This window comes from Equus quagga, chromosome 17, assembly GCF_021613505.1.
Source record: "Equus quagga isolate Etosha38 chromosome 17, UCLA_HA_Equagga_1.0, whole genome shotgun sequence".
NCBI lineage: Eukaryota > Metazoa > Chordata > Mammalia > Perissodactyla > Equidae > Equus > Equus quagga.
In genome coordinates this window covers 47,817,291-47,835,193 of record NC_060283.1, presented here as the reverse complement: position 1 = coordinate 47,835,193, position 17,903 = coordinate 47,817,291, and the positions used below count along the sequence as shown (strand labels likewise).

General features: G+C 38.2%; 1 protein-coding gene across 1 annotated transcript in view; it reads right to left on the bottom strand.

Moving 5' to 3' along the window:
- Positions 1–17,903, bottom strand: part of PAX3 (paired box 3) — a 94,625-nt gene that overhangs the window by 30,268 nt on the left and 46,454 nt on the right. Inside the window, exon 5 of the mRNA XM_046644247.1 lies at positions 95–300. Within this exon, the coding sequence (XP_046500203.1) occupies positions 95–300 (206 nt within the window). The remainder of the gene's footprint in view (positions 1–94; positions 301–17,903) is intronic.

Genomic DNA, 17,903 nt, shown 5'->3' with positions numbered 1-17,903 from the left:
TACTTTCTTGGTTTAAAATATGATTTTGACAAGAAGACACTTTTTTGTTTCCTGTCTGGATTTAAGCAGGATGTGGGTGTTTGAATGTCAGTACCTGGACTCGGGCCTCGGTGAGCTTCGCCCTCTGCGCCAGCTCCTCCCTGGTATAAATATCAGGGTAGTGGGTTCTCTCGAAAGCGCGTTCCAGTTCTTCAAGCTGTTCTGCGGTAAAGGTGGTTCGGCTTCTGCGCTGTTTCCTCTTTAGCGGCAGATCTGGTTCAGAGTCGATGTCAGAGCCTTCATCTGATTGGGGGGCTGAGGCTAAAAGCACAGGAGGAAAGAAGTGATAAAGTGGGAATCAAAAACCAGGTTTGACTGAGCCTTAATGAGTCAATTCCTAGTCTAAAATACATTGCCAATGTCTTCCCATGGACACCAAGCCCCTCTGTGCGGAGTTATGTTATTAAATGATATTTAATCTCTTCCTCTACCCTGTCTTCAAGCCCCACCAGCAGAAATAATTGTTCTCTGCCTCTGTCAGTCTAAACCCATTATGAGCTAGAAAACAGGGAAAGGGGTTATTTCATTTTTATAGCAATTAATGGGTACTCCATTCATGTCTAATGAATGAGTCCCACTTAATTTGGTTCCTGATAAATTTTCACCAACTTTTACACCGGGAAATCTTTTAACAAATGTGATTTTTTAAAAAATCCAAAATTGACTTAGTATCTAAAAAGGCAATAATAGTAAACTATTGCAGGATTCTTATAAATTTATACTCTTGACTGCTCCTATAAGAAAAATCATGTTTAAATTATCTCATCTCAAGACCAGATATTGGGAAATGCTTCAAGCAGAGGTTAAATATTGTTAATGAAAATTTCAAGAATAGACTCAAAAAAAAAGCAGGCATAGTCTAGTAAACTGTCCCCAAACTGAAGTTCGGAGTCTGGGTCTCTGCCAAATAGGTGGGCAGCTTCCCAGGACCGCTGCCTAATTTTAGGAACCCAGTGCAAAATGAAAATGAGGAACCCCATGTTCAAAAATTAATACTCATTTCAAGATGGCAACAACAGAGCACAAAACCAAGTGCAGGGCCCTTTTGAGCGTGGGGCCCCGGGCAACCGCAAAGGTCACATGACCCTGAAGCTAGCTCTGCGGCAGCCTCCTTCCTACCAAAACTTGAATTTGCCTATATTAATATGAATCAGGGAAGGAGACCTTCCAAATTAGTGTGCAGGTACCTAGGGAAGAGGAGAAGGAGCTGGAAAATTAGATAGGAATTTGCATTAATGATACAATATACTGTCTGTGAGCTGTGACTGTAACAGAGCATCTCTTGGGCTATAGAGGATTCTGTGTTTTGAGGGCACAGCAGACCCAGGGGTCTGGGCAGGAAAGCAGCCCCCTCCCAGAGGCCCTGAACGCTGGGGCTGTAGCAGAGGGCTGTGGACACTTAGCGTAGCACCAGAGCCAAGCAGCCTTGCTCCAATGCACTCTGAAAACTTGCCAATAACTGGAGAACCCACTCCAGGCTGAGGCATGCTATCAGCAAATGCGGAAGAGGCATGCTATCAGCAAATGCGGAAGGAAAGCCAGCAAACTGCAGATTTTTAATGTCAATGTCAAGGTAACTCATTTGCACCCTCAGGCTGGTAGGACCTGGGGAAATGCAGGTGGCACTAGAAGCAACATTAAAGGGCAATGTCTCCTATAATACTAATTTTATCTTAAGCTCAAACTTAACTCTGCCCTGCAGAAATCCAAACTTTCATTCTACTTCAGGATAAATTATAAGCTGTCCAAAAAGCTGCACATCCAAAATAACCCATAAATATAATTTTCAGTTTTCTAATTTGTAATAGTTCTACCTTTTATTCACATTCAAACACTGTGAAATAAAGAGTGTGAATTAATAATATATAAGACAAAAAAATACGCAGAAAAGCAAAAGGGAACTGTAATATATAATGAATCTACTGTATGTTAGGCATTATGCTTGGTTTTTCAATTATGTTATCTAATTTAATATAAAATGGTCTAATTTAATATAAATCTTATTTTAGCATATTTTAGGATTAACTTAAAAAAAGAAAAATAGACTTTCTTAAGGTATGGGGATATTTTAAAGGAGTACTAACACGCTATGAAATATGTCGTGTATGGCATTATAAACTTCAAAAGCTCCCAGTGTAACTTTCACGTGTATATGTTTGATAAACGTGAGCCAAATTAAAAGAGCATAATAGTTTGTGCATAATTGTAGAGTAGTAGTTCTCAAACTTTTGGAGCATCAAATTCACCTGAAAAGCTTGTTAAAACACAGATTGCTGTCCCTCCTTCCACAATCTCTGATTCCGTAGGTCCAAGGTGGGCTCCAGAAATTTGCATTTCTAATACATTCCCTGACGATTGATGCTGATTTTTCTGATCCTGGACAACACTTTGAGAACCATCTCTATAGAATATTCCAGATTAATTATTCTTTTCTCTCTCAAAATTCCCAAGCATATACAACATTACCTGCCACGATTTATCAAAAAAAATTGCTTCCACGTATATATTTGTAAATTACAAATAATACACTCCCCAAGAAACCAATTACTTATTCCCCTAAAAAGACAATACATTTCATAAAATGTTTTCCTTCCATGCTTCCAGTTTCTGTTGCCCTAACTTTTCTGTCTAACGTGAATTCAGGTGAAAAACTCAACAGTATTTAAGAGCTGACCAAAAGCTTCCTCTGCCTGTGAGAATCTTAAATCTTTTCCTGCATTTTCTCTTACTATGATCCCATTAGGATAATAGTATGTGGAAATTTTCATGTTTCCTTTGGGAGTCTCTGGGGTTATTAAATCCTCTGGAGTAAATATGATGTGCCATGCACTGTCAGGTCAATTAATCAAAATCATATCTGGTTTCTGAAGAAAAAGGGCTCCTTAGATTTACGAGTACCAGCCAGCGTTAATGCTGAAGGTCAAGACCACTATGTTTCACCTTAGCAATCAACATCCTCCAGAATACAAGTTCTGTGAGCTCAATGCCCTTCCTCTGTCTTGGTCACTGCTGGAACACTTGGACATAGTAAATGCTCAATAAATACATGTAGAATGAATAAAGGTGCAGGGTGAAATTTAAGTTTTAAGCTAACGCTGATTTCTCTGCTGCCGTTTTACGTCTTTAAAATGGAAATTGTGCTTTTATGATTCTCCCACATCCATGTAGGTAAGCTTTGGGGGTCTATGAATCCTCAAAAATTACTCGGAAATTGTTGCAAGTGTTTACATACTGCACATTTCTGGGGAATAGTTATCAATTTTTTCAAAGAGGATTGTGATTTAAAAAAAAAAAAAAAGATGAAGAACGACCAACAACTAGTCATTAAAAAGACAGAATATCTAAGAGTTCAATAGGGCAGTCTTTACTACCAAAAATAAAGTTTTCTTTAACAAGCTAGCAAATCACTACTTTTATTTCTACACTGTTTATTCAAAAGCAATCCACAGATCACATCTAACTAGGAAAACCACCACAGAGCATCATTTCAAGACACTGAGGAAATTATTTGCCTGATTTTTCTACTGGAAAATTGTCTGAACCAACTGAACATTTTTAACAATATGAAGCCACAATCTTACAAGTTAATTCCAACTTTCCCCCATCTGTAAACCCCAAAAGGATGTGGGCTTTAAAATATGTTGTGTCAGCAACCCGAGATTAATCCACTAGCTAGGAAATAGTAGCCATTTCTAAAGATGGAAACACCGCTATTTCTTATATTGCTCAGAAATAAAATTCATTATTTACACAGAACACGATCCACAATAACGTCCTGAATTTGAATCATTCCGTTTTCACCAAAAATAAATCTAAAACTTAAATTTCATTTTAATGGCACAAATGAAATCATTCTGTCGAAGCTCATCTATTTTAATATTCATCATTTCTGAAGATACCAGAACAAGTCAGATGCTAGATACAAAGTATCTAATCTTGCTAAATATTATATCAAAGTAAAAACAAGGCTTTTTTCAGACAGTTTGACAGAAAGAAATTACGGATTCCTTTCTGTGTAGAATATCCAAAGCTATGACTTGGAAACTATAAGCAGTGTTAGGAAAAAGTTTTTTAACTGAGTTAATAAATAGCCAGGATATAGCAACTAGGTTAATATAATCTCTTGAATCTATTTCTACTGTCCAGCCTTAATATTAAAGGGAGGTTTTGAATTACATTTAAGTTGTCGAATCATATTCTACATAGGCCTTCAGAAACAAAGTTTGCTTTATTATTCATTAGAGATATTGTCACGAATTTGAAATTCCAGAATAGCTCTCATAAGAAAAGCCATGTCAGTACATAATACACGGCCTTTTTAGTGGAAATATTATTGTTTTAAACTGCATAACCATTCTCAGATTTTCTCCCAATCCATGTTCTTATCAGACTCTCAAAGTATTGACTCTATTCCCAGAACTCCCTCACAATCCATTCCCTGACTTAGACATTCGTTTAACTCAATGTCAACAACGAACCTGGAGCAGACCTTACCAAGAGGATGAAGATTTCTCTCTCATCCCCATGTAACTACACAAAAACTCTGTGAAGTAAATGCTTACTTCATGGTACAGAGAAAGGAAACAGAGAGGTAATTTAGGTCACACAGCTAGAGAAGGTAGGATTTAATCCAGGTCTATGGGACACCAGAGGGGTTACTCTCTTTCTCTCTTCCAGCTTGGAGTATCCTAAATAAGTGTTGAGTTCTTTTATGTTATACACACACACAGTCCTTTCGAAGAGGAATACCAGAAAGAAACCAAAAGAGGAACTCCAATGTAAATTATTTCTCTGATTGCCACTACTCTTCTCATTTGTCCCAAATTTTCAAAATTTCCTAAAATCAAGCAAAATTTACAGAAATACAACAGTTTAATTAATATTATACACCGAATCAAACAACTTTCAATTGAATTTAATTCAACAAACATTCAATGAATTCTATCTATTCAAGGTATAGTTGTTAACAATAAAGCACTAAGAAATGAATCAATTTGCCAAGATATCGAATGGATTTGTGTAAGAAATTTACATTTTCAGTCTCATAGACTCTCGGTCCTAAGATTGAGGGTCATTCTGGAACGCACTATTCATCACAAGCAGATGAACTGATCATTCATTTTATATCTGTATTAACGTCTTCTTTTTTTGGATCAAAGACACCTTAGTGGAAGGATATCAAGAAGCGTAAAGAAACCTCGAATTCTTTTTTAGACCAAAGTGCAGGAAAAAATAACCTGAAATCACGGGCTATTGAGGAGAAATGCCAGAGTGATCATGGGAAATGTCACCGCTCACCAGGTGCCTGTGTTTCAACTCTGTCCTTTATTCTTACAAAGAAAGAAAGTTCATTTCTTCTTTTTCTGTCTCAAGTTAATTTCAGGTCTTAGGAGACAAATTTTTAGTTATCCCAATGGTTTCACATTAACTCCCAAGATTAACCTTGGGAAAATGGACATTTTCAGTTAAAAAAAAAAAAAAAGAGCAAGCATAGGCAACAATTATACCCCACAGGATTACAAATTCTTGCTTCAGAAACAAATCAAACTGGGAGGAGAAGGCAGAAGTATTACCACCAGTGGACCAACCCTGAAGTTTAATTAAAGAAGGAATTACAGAATTAGAGAGTATGTCTTTGTCTGTTAACCCCTTGTGACCTTTCCTGTAGCCTCAGGGAATATTTCATCCTACTTAACGCTATTATACATGAGATCTTACCTAGATTTTATAGGGTTTTGGTCACGTGGAATTCTGTAATTATTGGTTTCCAGACCAGTATAATTCAGAGATGGGAGACAGGCAAAAAATGGAGAAACAAAATAATTCACAAGCGTGAATTTGGCACACTGTCTTTCTTCCCAGCAAGCCCTTTCACTTGAATAATTAAAGAATCAAAACATGACAACCATTTAAACTCTATGTTTGCCCCAGGTATAATACAATGCAATTTACAGACGCGGGAGGAGGTGGGGGATTTCTCTCTGTGAGCTTTGAGGCTGAACATCCTTAGTCATTGGTCACTTACTCTAAAATGGCCTCAGACCAAATCAGATGCTCTTTTCGTCTGTCCTAATCTTTCTGAGCTAGACCTGTCAGCATTTGTACTCAAAGTTGTGTTTCATTGATTTTTTAAAAAAAGATAAAAATAAAAATCGTTCCTGAGAGCTCCATGAGGTCATTTCATCCTGGGTGGAACACTTAAGGGTATTTCATAGGTATATTCCATGAGGGCTATAATGGGTCAACTCAAAGTTTGACGCACCCACTTGGCTAGTCGTAGAATGTCTCCTGTGTTTGTGAGTTTTGCCATTCAACATGAAGGGGACAATGGGACAACTAACTGCTTTCTGATCTGAAGTCGCCCTTTTACACTGAGAGAGATGTGAATGACCTCTCTCGTGTTTACTCCGGTGAAAGCCGGGAGGAGTGAAGCAAGACTGATATTCCCTCACAGACCCAGAGTAAATGACAAATGACATTTTCCCTTTGTGATCTTTGGGATTTTTGTTGACTTATTTGGAGGCTTTTGTTGGATCCCAAGAAATGGCCTGTGGCTGAGGCCTATTCTACCGATTTCCACGCTCCATCTGTGGAATCCATCAACGGGGCATTTACTCTCATTCAGGGCTCTGACACCTGCCTGGCAGGGAGCAGCAGACACAAAGAAAGCCAGAGTGGATGAGAAAGGGGAGGTTGGCTTTTTTTTTTTTTTTTCCAGAGGAGGGAGGAGGGGGGAGGTTGAAATGGATGCACAGTAGGGGTTAATCCAAGCCAGTTGAGAGACTTCAGCACCTGGAAGCTTCTCTTCCACATTAATTCACAAGCTAAGAAGTAATCGGCAACATTATTTTTCAAAGTGTTTTAAATCGCATATAAGTTGATAAAGGAAAAGAGACAGACAACTAAAAGGAACAAACCAAAAATCTACAGCAAAATCCTAAGGTAGATCTAGAAAATGTGTGCAACCTAACCAACTATCAAGCAATAAGTTGAACTTTCCAGAATTCCCAACCCAGAACTCAGATTTGAATAATTGTTATTTTGTTAGTTGATAATCTAGGAGAGATGGTTTGTAACCTAATCAGGGGTCTACATGGGGGTGAAGGAGTCTCGTTTCATTTTTATTGCCTTTACACTTTCTCCCCCAAATGTGCCAGCGCCAAGAATATTTATCAAATGCGACAAAAGATAGGACAATTACATGGCAAGGATATTCTGGGCTTTCTCGCAGAAAGGTTCTTCTAAGAACACTAAATCTAATTAAGACCCTCCAGCCATTTACCTACTCTTGTTCCTGCCCAGCAGTCCCCATTTTGGGGCTGGAGAAATGTAACGTTATTCCCCTCCCATCTGACCCCAGTCCCTTCCCTCGGAAGCCGGCTTCTCACAGCACGGGGTCATTAGAAGGAAAATAAGCTCCTGCCAGGTTGGTGCTAATCAAAATAGCACAAATAAACCCTGACACTCAACAACTCCCCGAGTGCCTGCTGCCCTGGGAGGAAAGTACAGATTGGTTATGAATATGGCCGGCGGCAGGGGCAGTCCAGGAGGGCCACCGAGAGCTCCTTCACCTGGGAATTATTTTAAATGCACAACATGGACCTTTGGGTGTTTATTTAAGATAAGGGCTGACAAGCAGAGGCTGGCAGAACAGCCAAGCTGCCTCCCAGGCATTGAGCTGTGTGGCCCCAAAGACCTCTGTATCCTAAGGTCCCAATAACTTTGAATTTCAGGTGCATGTGGATTTCCATCCACATTACACTGAGAAATGTTATTCTGAGCATAGTTCTCTCCCAACGGCCACCACCTTCCTATCAGTCACATAAAAGGCTTCCTTTGTAACAATGAATCTAAAAAGAAAAGCTGATTTCTCCTTCGCTGATTGCAACCCTACTAGTGATTATTTTTAGCGGCTGAATTCACTGATATGTTTAAGTAAACACACACTTTTGTTCTTTCTCTTCCCCTGACACAAGCAACATTTTGCTTAAGGGAGCCGCAAAATCCTGACCAAACTATCTGTTTGAACACCTCCTTCCAAAGGCTTAAAGTGAAGGAGCAATGATTACTGGCTTAGAGACCCTGACACTGACCCAAATTAACCCAGGGGCTTCTTAAACCCTTTATTTTAAGACTTAACGTGTGTGTAACAAGAATTCCTTTTACAAAATGAATCTCTCTCATCAAGCAAAGATGAAGTCACACTTCCCTACCCCCTCCTGCAAATGATTTCTCTTTGCAAATTTTTCTTCAATGGCTTTTTTAAACTCCATGGTAACCGCCACCAGAGCATTTCAAAAAGAAAAAGAGAGGAAAGCCCCAAGAAAATGTGTCGCTATTCAATTAGGAAAACTGATTAGTTAACTAATTAATCAGCTAACAGCTTTCTAAGAATAGTCTCTCGTGATAAGAAGTTTCCCCCTCAAGAGCTTAAAAGTCAGTCATAATTAAAATGAAGAGCGGAGCCCTACCCATGTGAAGTCGCCCTGTCTCTAAAAGCAGTAAGCTAGGTTCTGGTTTACTCGGATTGGACTGCATGCAGCAAAGAAAGGTAATTTGCACACTGAAGGGGAAGAGAAAAGCAGTAGTTCTCGTGAAAGGAGAAGGGCCAAGTGACTTTTATTTACAATTGCCAAGAGAGAGGCCATTATGGACCATATGGGCCACAATTGCGCTCTTACCACGGGCTGGCCATCACGTCCTTTGGGGGCTGTTAATGAACTGGGTAATTGAGCTGCTGACATGTGTTACCAAAACAAAACAATAGGAAGAAGAGACAAATGAACATTTTATTTGCCAATCAGAGTAGGTTCAGCTTTTCACGGAGCTGCAGCTAAGTAACTGACTGAATACATAAAACAGTGCATTGAAAGCAAGCAGATGCAGGCACAATAATAGTTAACTGACAGCTTATGGCCCATCTGTGCTTAACATTTTGTTAAAGAAATTACTTGACTTGCTAAAGAGACAAATCATACAGCTGCCCCAAGTGCTGCATTATAGGAGATAAATCGTTAGCTAAACTGTTTCACGCTTAAAATGACAATGCTTATTAACAGTTATGTTGGGACATTTTGTCAGCACAGCTTGACACAGTTATTACTTACTAAAAATCTGACGACTCATAGACGTTCAAGGGAATTGAGTTGGGGGAAAAAATCAGAACACTGCAAACAATTTGAAAGAACAAGAGACACGTTTAATCTCTCACGATTAAATATGCATTTCTAAGACATTATGAACGGAAAAAAATAAACCCTATGAAATAGAATATAAGATCATGTTCCACATAGCAATTATATACCTTTCGTCCATTTACACCTTATTTATTCAGAACTGTAGAATATTAGACTTGCTCTCATTCTGGGTGGATTACCGTTAATTTCACCAAGGATAGCAGAACAAAAAAAATAAGTAGTTTAAGAAATAATTGTGTCTGGCCACTTTACTTTCCCACATAGATTCACCTTCCTCCTTTGGAAAAATATTTCTTTAATGGGGAAAGAAAAACAGTGTTGCAAAAGACTCGATTTATGAGGAGATTTAGTTTATGTTTTTGTTACTGCATCTGAATTGAAACCATATTTTTCGATCCAAGTGTGGTTCATCCACTGCCTTGTAGAACAACTTACCTCTGGAATCATTTCTATGTAAACTGGTTAACTAGAGGCAGAACATGGATCCCCCAAAGCCCTTCTTTTGATGGTTCCTTCAACATTCTGGGCAAAATTAACTTAATGATAGTGATATTGATATAAGAAAAGTTGCTATTCACTGACTCGCTGACAGCTTACTATAGCCAATTCCTGCTTCCTGAGTCCTTTATGTGCATTTTCTTTCACCTTTACCAAAACCCTACTTGCCGGAGTATTGTCATCCCATCTTATAGATGAGAAAAAGTGAGGTGCAGAGCATGAAGTAACCTACTTGATCCATGAGAACTCAGAAAGGCTACCCAAATAGAAGATCATATATATCAAAAAAGATCTCATTAGCATTGTCATTTGAGGAGTAGAATAGATGTGGGTTGGAAGATATCATATCAATATCATCACATCTTTTTCTTCCTGATCTACAGTGCCAGGACTCAGATGTCACAGTCAACCCTACAAACCAGTTCAAAATATGACCATAAAAGGTGAGTGATATTTTCTGTGGTGGTTGGTGTATGTGAAAATTATGTTATGTACAGTTACTAAGAAAGAATTCTGGCTATGAAACCTAAACCTTAGCTATATTTATGGAGCTTTAAATAAGACACAATCAGACTTGTGAGACAACTGACAAAGACGAAGAATCACCCTGTCTTCATCTTTATGTTCCACTATCGAATATTATTGCTACTTCGTGCATCAGTCATTTTAAAGTCAACAAATAAACTAAGGCTGAAGATATAAAAAGGTAAGAAGTTACACAGAGCCTTTCAGGAGGCAGAAGACAAGAGAATGCCTTTGTCATCCTTATTAAGAGAAGACTACCCAAAGACACACAAAACCTAAACAGCTTTATCCACACCTAAACTTTGCCAGGATTAGCATGACAGGAGATGTTTGGAAAATAGAAGAAAGGTAGATTTAAGAAGGTAGTTAAATACAACACTCTTTGTGCCAGAAACATACACAAGGAGGTAAGAAGATAAATGACTAAGAGACCTGAAATACTAGAGCAAAGCATTTACAAAATTGCAGAAGCATTGGAAGAAACCCTAGGCCAATCTCTTCATTCCACAGCTGCGGTACGGAGAGAGTAAGAGAGGTTGCCCCAAATCATACAACTTTCAATAAACATTTATCGAATGCCTAAGATGTGGTTAACATTGTCCTTGGCACCAGAGACACAATATGAATAATGTATGGAGCTTAAACTCAGAAAGTAAAACTTAAATCGCCTAACTCCCACTCCAGTCCTCTTCCCACTGAGGCAAAGGAAAGTATCAGTATATATAAAAGATAATCCAGCCGTGCCCTGCAGCAACAGAAAGATTAAATGGCCTCTCAAGGCTGAAAAACCTAGATACATTATTTACTAAATAACAGAGCCATAGATCCTGTGAGCCTGTGATCTTTAATATAGAGATCAAATTCATACATAAATGCTTGCGCTGACACCTCCCATATGGAATTTCAAGATTGTTTCTTCGCTTTTCGTTTTCCATTGGGCTCCATACGGAGGCAAAGGCTCAGCACAGGAAGCTTGTTTTGAAAATCCACATCTTATCTGGGCAATTATTGCTCGTTGAAAGATAGAAAGAGGTAATAACTGAACATAAATGAAAGAGGAAACTCTTTTCCTGGAGGCACCAGAGAAGGCCGAGCTTAATTCTCACTGGCGAATGAATTAGTAGCAACATCAAGGTCATCATCAGAAATCATTCATGGGATACCTACTGTGCAAGAAGTACTTCACTACAGGCTGGGAGGAAAAGGATAATGAAGAAGAGAGTGTGATTTCTCCTCTTCATCCTGCAAAGGTATGAGCTCAGGTCTGGAAGGTTGGCTTTCAGATCGGTGTCATATCCCTCCAGAGGACCGCGGGAGGAATTGGCAAACCAGTTGACACGACTAAGTAGATGATGTGAATGATTATCACTGTCCTTAGATAGGGACAGCTGCTTTTTGAAGTTGAGTTTTCTTCTCTTTGTGTCCAAGCCACAGTCACCATTGAACCCAGAAGAAGTGCTGCCAAAGGTTTGAGCCAACAGAGTTCTATGTCATGTAGGAAGACCTACAGCTCTGGAGACAGCCAATCTACTTCAAACACCCACTTGGCCACTTCTCTGATTTGGGCCAAGCTGCTTAATCCTCTGATCCAGTTTTTTGATTAGTAAAATGTAGTTTAAAACACCTATTTCAAAGGCTAGTTTGAAGGAAAGAAGACAGTTTGTGAAGCACAGAACAGTTCCTGATGCACAATACATCCACAGCAAACGTAGTCCTCTCTACATGCCTTCACCTTCGTGTTATCCACCCCTCTAGGCATAGAGGAATAGCATGATAAAATGCTCTTTATATTCCAAGACTGAGAGAGGAAAATGATCTTCAGAACTCTGGAGATGTTTATAGAAGTTCCAGAATTTGTGAAATAAGACCATCGTCCAATCTGCCAATCTGCTTCCTCTTCTGAAAATCCTGCCTATAATCAGCCAGTATATATGTATCCACAAAGAAGGATATTTTGCTCTTTCTCCATATCTAATTCCTTCAAAAATCCAAAATGTAGGCCAGGGTACTCTACTCCTCATGGCCCAGGACACGTGTCTGTGCTGTGGGATCAATGATTAAGGTAGCTATGAAAGTAAATAAATTCTATGCTCCCAGATACCTCAGGGCCTGAACAAGAAGGCTAAGCTTAACAAAAATCAGGCAACCAGCCTAAAAGGAATTAAGTAAACTTGGCCTCTCTTTTATGCCAACATTCATTTTTGTTTCCATGGGGAAGAACTTTGAATACGTTTGCTTGGAGGCAAATTATCACCTTCTTTGATGTCTACGATATGTATCTATATAGGCAAAATGAAGTATAGTTTTGAGGAATTCACCATCTGATCATTTTGCTTGGTGTCCACAGCCAACGTACATATGTCAGGTACCCAATTCCAGAAAAAAATACCAAGAATTTCTTCAGTAGCAGGCTTCTCCATGAAGTATTGGATAATTGCCTTGCCTCTCCACATTGCCTTTTCAGGAACAATCTTGCAAAACTGGAGGGAAATGAATAAGGAAATGCTAGAGAGGAGAGAGTAAGGGAGAGGAGAAGAGAAAAGACCAGAAGAGAAGAGGATCCACTTTAATTCCTAGCAAAGAAGAATAATAACACAGTAAGTGATTCAGAGTCAGTGGGTTGACCCCAGGCACTCATTTCTCCAAAGACTCTGATGACAAGTCTTTTTGAGTTAGGAAAGCCTGCTCTGAGGGCTTAGAGTAGGGGGAGAGGGTCTGAAAACATGTCCTTGGTCCTTGGCATCTTTGAATAAATTAAGGACTCTCCTGGATGCAGACCACAGATAGTCCTACTCACCCTTCCCACACACACCAGTCAGTAATTTTAAGTGGAAATCAACCCATCATTTGTCAGGACAATGCCAACATTTAAAGAATATGTTGCCAAATCAGTTCAAACTCAAGCCCTACTCTTCACCACCCAATCATAAGTTTATTCCTAAGAAGAATTTCTTGGACAAAATATATTTCTTATTTTTGTTTGTGTTTTTGTTTTTACATTATAAAAGTACTCTACATTATAAAATAAAATTTGAGTAGTGTTTAAAAATAAAAAACAATGATAGTCCCAGAATCCAAAACAATCACTAGTGATTTTAAGTTAGGGAGTTAGATTATATAGATATATGGATGGATGGGTGGATGGATGGATATATGGATGGATGAATGGATGGATCAAGAGATGGATGTAGATATAGCTTGACCAAACTCCTTTACTGTGTTTCTTTCCATTATTTTGTTCTATCTATAGTAACAAAATATAAATTTTAAAAACTCTTTATTAATTAGCTACATATTTAAAAAGTAAATAAAATTCTTTCCTCCAGCAACTATTCAAATGAATTTATCTTTGCTGTTTTAATAACAACAACAAAGTTGTTTGCTTGATAGTACTGTTGATATGTGAAGATTTAACTTGAGTTCTGAAATTAGGTAGCACTACTCCTTCCAATTTGCTCATATACACCTGTTGATACATTTGAATGTGCAAATACCAGCATTTGACCATCTCTATATATGAGGACTGAGAAAATGACATATATTCACATTGCATTCACAGAACAGAAGTATATAATTCATTCACACAAGCATTGAAACCACTCTCATACATCTCCGTCTTCACTCTCAGAATAAATAAGCCACAGTTTTAAGAAAATTTGTCAAAGGCCTGCGACATCGGAGGTTGTTGTCCGTACCGACCACTCCTCCCAAATCCTTATCCCCATTTCTAACCAGGCTGTTACTAAGTAAGAGAGGGCCCTTAAAATGCTTTCTTTTTCCTGACAGAGGCAGTCAGAGCAGGATGAGTGTGTAAATGGCTGAGCATAAGACTGTGCATAGAGAGAGACGGTGGATAGAGAAGAAAACCAACTGAAGCTCAAAGAATGAGGAATATATCACTGTCTAAAGTCTTTTTTTCCCCCTATGTGCTAGAGATGTTCATGTTTTATGTTAAATGTGCTGCATTCCATAGAATTTTAAAAGCTGGAAATCACTTTAAAGATCATCAGATCACACTTTACCTTTCAGATAGGAAAAATAACTGAGTTGCAAATAGATGAAATGATATCTCTATCACCACCTGGCTTGTTAGTGGCAGAGTTAATCCCAAACCTACATCTGCTTTCAATTCTGAATTCCAGCTCTTTCCTCTTTATCACACCAGCAACTTGTAATTTTCTGTGGGTCTGTGAGTGAATTAGCTTCTATTTTCCAATCAGCTATGGTAGCTAGAGTCTTCCTCCCACTGACAAACCCACTGAATCCCAAAATTAATGAAATGAGATGAAATAATTTGGACTCAAGATTGGGCCCAGAGGAAAATAAATAAATGTTTAGTATCTCAACCATTCTATGGACATCCAACCATTATATGATGCTGTTTTTGCTCCTGATTGTTAAAGTTCTTTACTTCATTATATCTTTAAAACAACTCTGTGAGTTAGACATTATTATCTTTGTTTTTAAAATGAAATCAGCACTCAGATTGTTTAAAAGGACTTGCCCCAAATCTCTGCAAGCCAATTAAGTGTCAGAGTTAAGAAGATAATTATTCTAAAAGTGCATAGAAACGATTTCTAGATTTTCTAGATTTCTTAGTATCATTCACAAATTTCTTCCCTCAAGTAGCATGTGTATTCAAACATTGATCATTAATAACCAACTTTAACAAGAAATAATGATTAATATATTCCTGAGTAAATCAGCTTTAAGACATAGAAAACTATTAATTAATGTGAATTTGAACATCTACACAAAAACCTGCTAAGAGTTCACTTAGTGGAATTTAAAGTTTTCGTTGGACTGGAACAAACCTATTTGCCAGACTCCCATGTGCTTACCAAAACAGAGCAGCAATTGGTCATATCTTGACTTTCCTACCCTAACTCACTGTCTGTTCTACCTAGAATGCCCTGTCTGCGCATCTTTACACAATATCAGGCATAGGTCTCAAAAGCCAGTTCCACAAAACCATCCCTGAACCTCCCAGGCATAAATACTCCACCTTTCTCTGTACTGCGAGACACTTCATATTTTCCATACATTCAGCACATTTCCCTCTTAATTGAACTATTGACTAACGTTTGGGGTCGACTCTTTTGCAGTCACTTACTTCTCTGAGTAACTGCTTCCATGAATTTGTATAAGTTTAGTTGTGTGTCCCAGTGGTATTTTTTCATTTAAAGGGTCAGTCAAAGGTCAGTAAAGCCACTAGTAAGTCCATACAGACAAATCTAACAAATGTAAACATTGCCTTACTAAGAGCGGGTTTGGAGAGAACTTGGTTCCTCGCTTGCCAGTTGAGTAGTTTTTCAAGCCAAAAATTAGAGGTCATTTTAAGAGAAATAGCTTTGCATGTCAAAGTTCAATGGTTAATTTGACTGCCACGATGGTGAAGAATTCACAAAAGAAGAGAAACTGACTGAATGGTGTCATGGCATTATCACAAAATAGGGAAAGAATAATTGAGAGAAGCATGGAGACCATTCTATCTCAATCTTTCATAGGATTCCAGTTAATTTTGGAGTCATCTACAAGCCAAGGATAAAGAGACTCTTTCTTGGCTTCAGTAGTTACCAGTGAGAGAAAGTATGTGCAAATGTTTAGTAAACTGTAACATTTATGTAACATACACGTTTTTATCATCATCATCACTACCATATTGTCATTATTATAGTAGATAATGGAGTACCCATTAAACAAAAACTTTGTTAGCCAGTACTAAATTAAAGAGGTATTTAGTAAGCCTTTCATCTTCTATAGAAACTAAAAATATGAGTGTATGAGGTTCTTCTCTGATCAATTAAAGACACTTGGCTCTCTTTTTTCTCAACTTCCTGATTTTTTTTTGAATACAGGAAGATACCAACAGTGTCATTCCTATCTCAGCATCACGCCCCTTTCCCTGAGAAAATCTTTCTTTTCACATTTTCTCCTTCAGTCTTAGTCCTTAGGGAAGATTTACTCTCAACTTCCGGAATCCTACATATCTATGAACAAAGATGCTTTTCTTCTCCTCTTCCAAAAAGGTTTGAGTAAGTCTCAGCCCAAAAATACAGAGCCGCAAGCAGATCCATGTTTTCTGGGGACTGAAGCTTTTACAGTTTGGGGAGAGGAAGTTCTTCTTTAAGAAAAGAACACAAAATTACGTTACTTTTGGATGTTTTACAAAATCACATGACCGTGTGACACATTGGTGGGGTCCTTTGCAGGGATTTGTAAGGAGCCCTTGCCAGTGAGGGCCCTGAACCTCTGGTGAAGCCAGACAGTCCCTAAATGCAATGCACAAGACAAAAACACTCTCCTCCTGCATCTACCCTTTCTGATGAACACAGCATAAACATCCCTAAACAACATTAGTGACAAAGCACTCTACAGCCCAAATAGACAGACAAGTCAACCAACACTCATTATTGTAAACTACTTAAGGTCTTTCATGGGGGCATGAGGTTTCTTTGCCAATTCCACTGAAATCAACCCTCAGAAGTAGCCACTTCCTCAGCCTACGAGTAAAGTTCATCCTATAAACTGTGATTATGGAGACATACAAGTGATGGAGAGCTCAGAGAACCTCATGATAAATATGTAAAGCTATTTTGCTTTGTTTCTAACCATAAAGAAATGTCCTAGGAACCTGAGACATATCCTAGGTAGGGGGTCTCGTGTATGGTGGTACCCTCCTGAAATCACTAGCATGAGTGTGGTTCCTGCCTAATGGCCTCAAAAGAAATGCAATTGAAACAACTTGTTTTAAATATTATTTTTTTTGCAATGAATATGTACTACTTTTGTAATAATGGAAATAGTTCCACTATTGGGAAGTAGCCCAAAAAAAGCTTGGGTATTTTCATAAGAATTTTCAAACAATCTTGAGTCAATTCAACATTTTGGACAACATGCGAAATCTTTTTGTACCTAAAAGATGATACAACCAGCTCCCTCTTAAACCGGAAAAAGTAATCAGCATAATTATCATAAACAGCACTAAAAATTCTATGCATGTTAACTAACTTTGTAACATCTTGCACAGGAAATGTTTGCACCACAGAAACTTGGAAAAAGTTATTATGAAAAGGAGGATATGCACCAGACATAGGCCAGATATAATACCCTAGAAATTAAAGTGGAGGAAATGGGACAATTAGAAAGTTAGAAGGAAAAATAATGCTTTTGTTTAAGTTGGTTGGCTATTTCAGGCACAAGAGCTGGAGAGTTTCACTTACCAAAATATCACCTTGAATTTCTTCTTGACTCGCATCTGAAGATGTGGCTTTATACTCATCTGAGATTTCATAAATTCTAAATATGATATAGGACCTCACATAGTTTTACCCCAAAGGACTAATCTGGGACTAAATTTCTTTACATTTCTTCACACTATTTTTTTTTTATTATTAATGTTATGATAGATTACAACCTTGTGAGATTTCAGTTGTACATTTTTGTTAGTCATGTTATGGGTACACCACTTCCCCCTCTGTGCCCTCCCTCCACCCCGCCTTTTCCCTGGTAACCACCGATCAGATCTCCTTATCAATATACTAAATTCCACCTATGAGTAGAGTCATATAGAGTTCATCTTTCTCTGACTGGCTTATTTCGCTTAACATAATACCCTCGAGGTCCATCCACGTTGTTGTGAAT